This window comes from Oncorhynchus kisutch, unplaced genomic scaffold, assembly GCF_002021735.2.
Source record: "Oncorhynchus kisutch isolate 150728-3 unplaced genomic scaffold, Okis_V2 scaffold4088, whole genome shotgun sequence".
Lineage (NCBI taxonomy): Eukaryota > Metazoa > Chordata > Actinopteri > Salmoniformes > Salmonidae > Oncorhynchus > Oncorhynchus kisutch.
Genome location: NW_022266033.1, coordinates 68002 through 77700, shown reverse-complemented (window position 1 = coordinate 77700; position 9699 = coordinate 68002). Strand labels below are relative to the sequence as shown.

Here is a 9699-nt window from a genome sequence, read left to right as displayed (position 1 = left end):
GATGGCTTTGTTATGGAAGGTTTGGGAATCGCTTCCTTTTAGGTGGTTATAGAATTTAACAGCTCTTTTCTGGATTTTGATAATTAGTGGGTATCGGCCTAATTCTGCTCTGCATGCATTATTTGGTGTTCTACGTTGTACACGGAGGATATTTTTGCAGAATTCTGCATGCAGAGTCTCAATTTGGTGTTTGTCCCATTTTGTGAAGTCTTGGTTGGTGAGCGGACCTGGATCTCTCTCTCTCTCTTCTCTGTCTGTCTTTTGTCCTGCAGCTCATCTCTTCTTCTCTCTGTCTCTCTCTCTTTCTCTCTCTCTCTCTCTCTCTCTCTCTCTCTCTCTCTCTCTCTCTCTCTTCTTCTATCTCCTCTGTCTGTCTTTTGTCCTGAATCTCATCTCTTCTCTCTCTCTCTCTCTCTCTTCTTCTATCTCCTCTGTCTGTCTTTTGTCCTGAATCTCATCTCTTCTCTCTCTCTCTCCACAGCTCCCTGTCAGCCCTGCAGTGATGCTGAGGTGCTGTTAGCAGTCTGCACCAGCGACTTTGGTAAGAACTATTTACAAACCCTTTATATGCATCCTTTTATGTATACTTATTAAAGCTACAGTAGGTTCAAATTACTCTGCCATTTCCTTGTGGCTTACTGCTTATTACACTTGCTTTCAATGAGAACGACAGATCTATAACTCATATTTCTATGTGCATTTGGTTGGGTCGCACACAAAGTTACAAACTGGACCTTTAAATGTGAAATGTTACTCTTGTGGTTATGGCACAGTTTGTATTTGCTATACTTTATACTGTATCAGTATACTGTACTGTAGTATTTGCTATACTGTATCAGTATACTGTACTGTAGTATTTGTTATACTGTATCAGTATACTGTACTGTAGTATTTGCTATTCTTTATACTGTATCAGTATACTGTACTGTAGTATTTGTTATACTGTATCAGTATACTGTACTGTAGTATTTGCTATTCTTTATACTGTATCAGTATACTGTACTGTAGTATTTGCTATACTTTATATTGTATCAGTATACTGTACTGTAGTATTTGCTATACTGTATCAGTATACTGTACTGTAGTATTTGCTATACTGTATCAGTATACTGTACTGTAGTATTTGCTATACTTTATATTGTATCAGTATACTGTACTGTAGTATTTGCTATAATGTATCAGTATATTGTACTGTAGTATTTGCTATACTGTATCAGTACACTGTACTGTAGTATTTGCTATAATGTATCAGTATATTGTACTGTAGTATTTGCTATACTGTATCAGTATACTGTACTGTAGTATTTGTTATACTGTATCAGTATACTGTACTGTAGTATTTGCTATTCTTTATACTGTATCAGTATACTGTACTGTAGTATTTGTTATACTGTATCAGTATACTGTACTGTAGTATTTGTTATACTGTATCAGTATACTGTACTGTAGTATTTGTTATACTGTATCAGTATACTGTACTGTAGTATTTGTTATACTGTATCAGTATATTGTACTGTAGTATTTGTTATACTGTATCAGTATACTGTACTGTAGTATTTGTTATACTGTATCAGTATACTGTACTGTAGTATTTGTTATACTGTATCAGTATACTGTACTGTAGTATTTGTTATACTGTATCAGTACACTGTACTGTAACATATATTAACATCTCCTCTCCTCCTCTCTGCAGTGGGGAGGGGCACCATCCAGGGGGTGGAGCAGGAGGCGGAGCAGTTGTCGGTCACCGTGGCGATAAGCCGCCTGTACAGACAGAAGACTCAGGTGTTTGTGTCAGGGGGAGTGAGAGTGAGGAGGTGGACAGGCAGGGTGAGGATGCCCAGGCAGTGTGGGGTCAGGCCCGGCCCGGGGAAGGGGGATGGAGACTTCCTGTTCACAGGGAGCGTAAGGTTCGGGGAGGCCTGGATGGGCTGTGCCCCGAGATACAAGGACTTCCTCAGACTGTACCAGGAGGCAGAGCAGAGTGGGACTAACCCCTGTCATGTGGACACAGACTGAGTGTCAGGGAGCTACCTGGCCACACCCACAACAACAGGCCTCTTCCTGAATGGACAGCAGACCCGGGTCTGAGCCGAATGTGGACACTAACTGAGAGGGGTGCAGACAGATGGCCAGACAGACAGGCCCAGACACACAGACACCTTCTGATCCTACTGTCTTCCTGCTCTGGAGCTCCTGAATGTTGCCAAGCAGCATTGCAACTGTTGGACTCATTTCTCAAAGCCAACGCTGTTGTTGTTGTTGTGGAATGTTCTAAATCTGTTCCAGAATGTTCTAGACCGTTCTAGAATGTTCCAAGACTGTTCCATTGGAATGTTCTCAGACTTCATTCTCTGAGACGTACATCAACAGTCAGATGATGTGAGGTGTCTAATGTAACAGACCCTCTCTGGACCTGATGTGTAGAAGATGTGAGGTGTCTAATGTAACAGACCCTCTCTGGACCTGATGTGTAGAAGATGTGAACCATGAATATTTCTGAAACAGGATCCAACTGCTTTGTGAAAAGCTTCATGTACAGTTTTGAAGATGTTTCTGATGACAGAAATGTAAACATTAAAAGCCTGATTTTTAATTTGTGATTTATTTAGTTTTTATGAAAATGTAGAAGTGCAATTTACAGTCTTTATTATGTCCTCTGGCTGTTGAATTATAAACCCCCTTTTTGTGTGATTAAAAGTTGTATTCCTTGGAACACCTCTTTGTGTGTGTGTGTGTGTGTGTGTGTGTGTGTGTGTGTGTGTGTGTGTGTGTGTGTGTGTGTGTGTGTGTGTGTGTGTGTGTGTGTGTGTGTGTGTGTGTGTGTGTGTGTGTGTGTGTGTGTGTGTGTGTGTGTGTGTGTGTAAAGTGAATATATATATTTGCACAAACCAAATCACCAAGGACAAAACCAACCTAGAACGCCCACAGACAGACTTCAGTGTTCATGGTCATTTCCTATTGAAGACTTTCATTGTTCCTGTTATGAATGTTTAGTCTCCTCACCTTGCAGGGCGGTGCAGAGTCACATGTCTAGTCACAATTAAGGTCAGTGTGTTGACATGAGTAGAGGTTCAACCAGTAAACACTAGTAGACACGGATCACATCAGGGTCTGGATTCAATCTGTTTCGCTGAAGTTCAGCCTGCCTTCACGGTAAGCGCTGCTTATGTCAGCTCAGTAGGAACTGAACTTTAACCTCTAAACGTCTAAGCCTTTGGGGGAGTAGGATCATTTACCAATTTGATTTTCAATTGTAAAACCACTGTATCGTATCAAAAAATAATATTGAATTCTTTTATTGACAAAATATTTACATTTGGCCTTTACTACTATAGGCCATAGGAACATATTGAATAACACATTCATACATGTCAAACCAGACAGTCACAAAATAAATCATAAGGAATAGGATTTAAGTGTCTAGGAAAGTTCAGGAAATATTAGTAAAAAAAAAAAAATATTGATATGTAACTTTCTTGGTTAATTGGAACAAATTCATATAGAAATGTAGTTATAGATCTGTCATTGTCGTTGAAAGCAAGTCTAAGAAGCTGTAGATATGTTCTATGTGTGCTATTGCAGTGCTTCCGGTTCTTAAGTTTTAGTGTTTGCGTCTTTTACTTTGGGTTTTGTACACCAGCTGGAAATACAATATGTTTGGTTATGGAAAACAGATTTCACAGCCTTTTGGATGGTACAAGAGCATCCTGTCGGGCTGTATCACCGCCTGGTACGGCATCCTGTCGGGCTGTATCACCGCCTGGTACGGCATCCTGTCGGGCTGTATCACCGCCTGGTACGGCATCCTGTCGGGCTGTATCACCGCCTGGTACGGCATCCTGTCGGGCTGTATCACCGCCTGGTACGGCATCCTGTCGGGCTGTATCACCGCCTGGTACGGCATCCTGTCGGGTTGTATCACCGCCTGGTACGGCATCCTGTCGGGCTGTATCACCGCCTGGTACGGCATCCTGTCGGGCTGTATCACCGCCTGGTACGGCATCCTGTCGGGCTGTATCACCGCCTGGTACGGCATCCTGTCGGGCTGTATCACCGCCTGGTACGGCATCCTGTCGGGCTGTATCACCGCCTGGTACGGCATCCTGTCGGGCTGTATCACCGCCTGGTACGGCATCCTGTCGGGCTGTATCACCGCCTGGTACGGCATCCTGTCGGGCTCTATCACCGCCTGGTACGGCATCCTGTCGGGCTGTATCACCGCCTGGTACGGCATCCTGTCGGGCTGTATCACCGCCTGGTACGGCATCCTGTCGGGCTGTATCACCGCCTGGTACGGCATCCTGTCGGGCTGTATCACCGCCTGGTACGGCAACTGCTCTGCCCACAACCGTAAGGCTCTCCAGAGGGTAGTGAGGTCTGCTCCGACAACAACCGTAAGGCTCTCCAGAGGGTAGTGAGGTCTGCTCCGACCACAACCGTAAGGCTCTCCAGAGGGTAGTGAGGTCTGCTCCGCCCACAACCGTAAGGCTCTCCAGAGGGTAGTGAGGTCTGCTCCGACCACAACCGTAAGGCTCTCCAGAGGGTAGTGAGGTCTGCTCCGCCCAGAACCGTAAGGCTCTCCAGAGGGTAGTGAGGTCTGCTCCGCCCACAACCGTAAGGCTCTCCAGAGGGTAGTGAGGTCTGCTCCGCCCACAACCGTAAGGCTCTCCAGAGGGTAGTGAGGTCTGCTCCGCCCACAACCGTAAGGCTCTCCAGAGGGTAGTGAGGTCTGCTCCGACCACAACCGTAAGGCTCTCCAGAGGTTAGTGAGGTCTGCACAACGCATCACCGGGGGCAAATACCTGCCATCCAGGAAACCTACAGGACCCGATGTCACAGGAAGGCCATAAAGATCATCAAGGACATCAACCACCCGAGCCACTGCCTGTTCACCCCGCTATCATCCAGAAGGCGAGGTCAGTACAGGTGCATCAAAGCTGGGACCGAGAGACTGAAAAACAGCTTCTATCTCAAGGCCATCAGACTGTTAAACTGTTAACCATCGCTAACATTGAGTGGCTGCTGCCAACACACTGACTCAACTCCCTACATTACTCATCTCATATGTATATACTGTACTCTATACCATCTACTGCATCTTGCCTATGCTGCACGCCCATCAGTCATCCATATATTTATATGTACATATTCTCATTCATTCCTTTACACTTGTGTGTGTATAAGGTAGTTGTTGTGAAATTGTTAGATTACTTGTTAGATATTACTGCACGGTCGGAACTAGAAGCACAAGCATTTCGCAAACACTCGCATTAACATCTGCTATGTGACCAATAAAATTTGATTTACAATGATTTTCTACAATATACTCACATGTTTTGTCAGAAACTGAAATGAGGAAAACTAAGATTGTTTCAGCCAGGACTTGGCGGAGTGATTTCTGTCCACGTACACAGTCTTACACCCCTTTTTATTGTTGGCACAAAACTACTCCCATACCATTTAAAAAACGGGTACTGGGTAACTTTCAGAGGTAAATTGTTCAAAGTAGCCCTTGTGCACAGAGTTGTATGGTTTGTTAAACTTCAAAATCAATGGTTGTTGTTTTAGCATCCATTTGAAGAGAAGAATCTGAATTTTGAGTGTCAGGCAGGGTGTATTGGGGGTGGTTTCTGTAGCCTCTGAGAAGACAGGATGGATCAGGTCCGCTCTGTTTGGTGTTAAAATCATAGTCCATGACAGGAGACTCAATTTCTGCTGCCTGCCTGCCTGCTTGGGCTGCCTGTTATACTCCTGTTCTGCCTGCCTGCTGGGTAAATAAACAACCATCTGGGAAACATGAAGTTAATTACAGCACATGCCTCCCTGCGGGCCACAGCCCACTTCCTGTATGTGTCGAGCACGTGCCTGGTGCCAATGACTGACCCTGTGTGTGTCTGTTACTGAGGTAGTTGAAGCTGTAAAGTGCTAGAGAAAGTGGTAGAGTTGATAGTAAGTCTGTGACAGTAACTGTTGTATGACATATAAGCGTAACCCTCTCCACAGAGGGGTGCAGACAGACAGACAGACAGACAGACAGACAGACAGACAGACAGACAGACAGACAGACAGACAGACAGACAGACAGACAGACAGACAGACAGACAGACAGACAGACAGACAGACAGACAGACAGACACAGACAGACAGACAGACAGACAGACAGACAGACAGACAGACAGACAGACAGACAGACAGACAGACAGACAGACAGACAGACAGACACCTTCTGATCCTACTGTCTTCCTGCTCTGGAGCTCCTGAATGTTGCCAAGCAGCATTGCAACTGTTGGACTCAAAGCCAACGTTTTTGTTGTTGTTGTTGTTGTGGAATGTTCTAAATCTGTTCCGGAATGTTCTAGACCATTCTGGAATGTTCCAAGACTGTTCCATTGGAATGTTCTCAGACTCCATTCTCTGAGACGTACATCAACAGTCAGATGATGTGAGGTGACTAAAAAAGACACAAGCATTTCGCTACACTCGCATTAACATCTGCTAACCATGTGTATGTGACAAATAAAATTTGATTTGATGTGAGGTGTCTAATGTAACAGACCCTCTCTGGACCTGATGTGTAGAAGATGTGAGGTGTCTAATGTAGCAGAACCTCTCTGGACCTGATGTGTAGAAGATGTGAGGTGTCTAATGTAACAGACCCTCTCTGGACCTGATGTGTAGAAGATGTGAGGTGTCTAATGTAGCAGAACCTCTCTGGACCTGATGTGTAGAAGATGTGAGGTGTCTAATGTAACAGACCCTCTCTGGACCTGATGTGTAGAAGATGTGAGGTGTCTAATGTAACAGACCCTCTCTGGACCTGATGTGTAGAAGATGTGAGGTGTCTAATGTAACAGACCCTCTCTGGACCTGATGTGTAGAAGATGTGAGGTGTCTAATGTAACAGACCCTCTCTGGACCTGATGTGTAGAAGATGTGAGGTGTCTAATGTAACAGACCCTCTCTGGACCTGATGTGTAGAAGATGTGAGGTGTCTAATGTAACAGACCCTCTCTGGACCTGATGTGTAGAAGATGTGAGGTGTCTAATGTAACAGACCCTCTCTGGACCTGATGTGTAGAAGATGTGAGGTGTCTAATGTAACAGACCCTCTCTGGACCTGATGTGTAGAAGATGTGAGGTGTCTAATGTAACAGACCCTCTCTGGACCTGATGTGTAGAAGATGTGAGGTGTCTAATGTAACAGACCCTCTCTGGACCTGATGTGTAGAAGATGTGAGGTGTCTAATGTAACAGACCCTCTCTGGACCTGATGTGTAGAAGATGTGAGGTGTCTAATGTAACAGACCCTCTCTGGACCTGATGTGTAGAAGATGTGAGGTGTCTAATGTAACAGACCCTCTCTGGACCTGATGTGTAGAAGATGTGAGGTGTCTAATGTAACAGACCCTCTCTGGACCTGATGTGTAGAAGTGTGTAGATGTGAACCACGAATATTTCTGAAACAGGATCCAACTGCTTTGTGAAAAGCTTCATGTACAGTTTTGAAGATGTTTCTGATGACAGAAATTTAAACATTAAAAGCCTGATTTTTAATTGTAATTGTAATAAAACTATAGAAGTATAAATTGCAGTCTGTATTATGTCCCAAGGCTGTTGAATTATAAAAACGTTATTTATTTATTTTTCTCCAGTGATTGAAAGGTTTTATTCCCTGGACCATTGTGTTTGTCTTGTGTGTTGAGTGACTATATTTACACAAACCAAATCACCAAGGACAAAACCAACCTAGAACGCCCACAGACAGACTTCAGTGTTCCTGGTCATTTCCTATTGAAGACTTTCCTGGTTCCTGTTATGAATGTTTAGTCTCCTCACCTTGCAGGGCGGTGCAGAGTCACAGTGAAGGTGTCTTTGCATCAGTAATGTTCAGCGTTACGGTGCAGAGTCACAGTGAAGGTGTCTTTGCATCAGTAATGTTCAGCGTTACGGTGCAGAGTCACAGTGAAGGTGTCTTTGCATCAGTAATGTTCAGCGTGACGGTGCAGAGTCACAGTGAAGGTGTCTTTGCATCAGTAATGTTCAGCGTTACGGTGCAGAGTCACAGTGAAGGTGTCTTTGCATCAGTAATGTTCAGCGTTACGGTGCAGAGTCACAGTGAAGGTGTCTTTGCATCAGTAATGTTCAGCGTTACGGTGCAGAGTCACAGTGAAGGTCAGTGTCTTTGCATCAGTAATGTTCAGCGTTACGGTGCAGAGTCACAGTGAAGGTGTCTTTGCATCAGTAATGTTCGGCGTTACGGTGCAGAGTCACAGTGAAGGTGTCTTTGCATCAGTAATGTTCGGCGTTACGGTGCAGAGTCACAGTGAAGGTGTCTTTGCATCAGTAATGTTCAGCGTTACGGTGCAGAGTCACAGTGAAGGTGTCTTTGCATCAGTAATGTTCAGCGTTACGGTGCAGAGTCACAGTGAAGGTGTCTTTGCATCAGTAATGTTCAGCGTTACGGTGCAGAGTCACAGTGAAGGTGTCTTTGCATCAGTAATGTTCGGCGTTACGGTGCAGAGTCACAGTGAAGGTGTCTTTGCATCAGTAATGTTCAGCGTTACGGTGCAGAGTCACAGTGAAGGTGTCTTTGCATCAGTAATGTTCAGCGTTACGGTGCAGAGTCACAGTGAAGGTGTCTTTGCATCAGTAATGTTCAGCGTTACGGTGCAGAGTCACAGTGAAGGTGTCTTTGCATCAGTAATGTTCAGCGTTACGGTGCAGAGTCACAGTGAAGGTGTCTTTGCATCAGTAATGTTCAGCGTTACGGTGCAGAGTCACAGCGAAGGTGTCTTTGCATCAGTAATGTTCAGCGTTACGGTGCAGAGTCACAGTGAAGGTGTCTTTGCATCAGTAATGTTCAGCGTTACGGTGCAGAGTCACAGTGAAAGTGTCTTTGCATCAGTAATGTTCAGCGTTACAGAGTTATTTATTAAACGTTAGCAGAACCTGTATTCACCCTGAATGAATGAATTTACTACTTTTACATTTCTATCACACAATCTGTAACGCTTCAGTGATACGGTTTGAATTGAGCCACTAGATCTACTAACTTACTGGTTATTTAGCTCCAGGCTTCTGGTTTGAACAGATGCCCCCGACCCCTCCCATAGGAAACATTACCCCTAATTCCAGATTTCCCTTAGACTGTGGCTGCTGGGAGACACTGGTCACTCTGGGGGAGATTAATATCACTGGTTAGAATGAGAGAGAGAAATGGAGAGAGAGAAACAGAGACAGAAACGGAGAGAGATGGAGAGAGAGAGAGACAGAGACAGAAAGAGAGATGGAGTGTTCTTCCTCTCCTCTGGTTCCTGTGGTGTTAGGGGGGGACAGTATTCCTCTCCTCTCCTCTCCCCTGGTTCCTGTGGTGTTGGGGGGTGACAGTATTCCTCTCCTCTCCTCTGGTTGCTGTGGTGTTGGTGGGTGACAGTATTCCTCTCCCCTGGTCCCTGTGGTGTTGGGGGGTGACAGTATTCCTCTCCTCTGGTTCCTGTGGTGTTGGGGGGTGACAGTATTCCTCTCCTCTCCTCTGGTTCCTGTGGTGTTGGGGGGTGACAGTATTCCTCTCCTCTGGTTCCTGTGGTGTTGGGGGGTGACAGTATTCCTCTCCTCTCCCCTGGTTCCTGTGGTGTTGGGGGTGACAGTATTCCTCTCCTCTCCTCTGGTTCCTGTGGTGTTGGGGGGTGACAGTAT

At 45.1% G+C, this 9699-nt stretch overlaps 1 protein-coding gene across 2 annotated transcripts in view; it reads left to right on the top strand.

Moving 5' to 3' along the window:
* The window catches only part of metrnla (meteorin like, glial cell differentiation regulator a), a 28969-nt gene extending 26253 nt beyond the window's left edge, over nt 1-2716 (top strand). Inside the window, exons 3-5 of one of the 2 annotated variants that reach the window (XR_004209614.1) lie at nt 482-541; nt 1694-2387; nt 2438-2716. Coding sequence is in view for 1 of the 2 variants with exons in the window: in XM_031822203.1 (XP_031678063.1) it covers nt 482-541; nt 1694-2019 (386 nt within the window). In the remaining variant the exon portion in view is untranslated. Of the gene's footprint in view, nt 1-481; nt 542-1693 lie in introns of both variants that reach the window. The other variant, XM_031822203.1, reaches the window with a different exon arrangement.
* Nucleotides 2717-9699: the final 6983 nt, after the last annotated feature.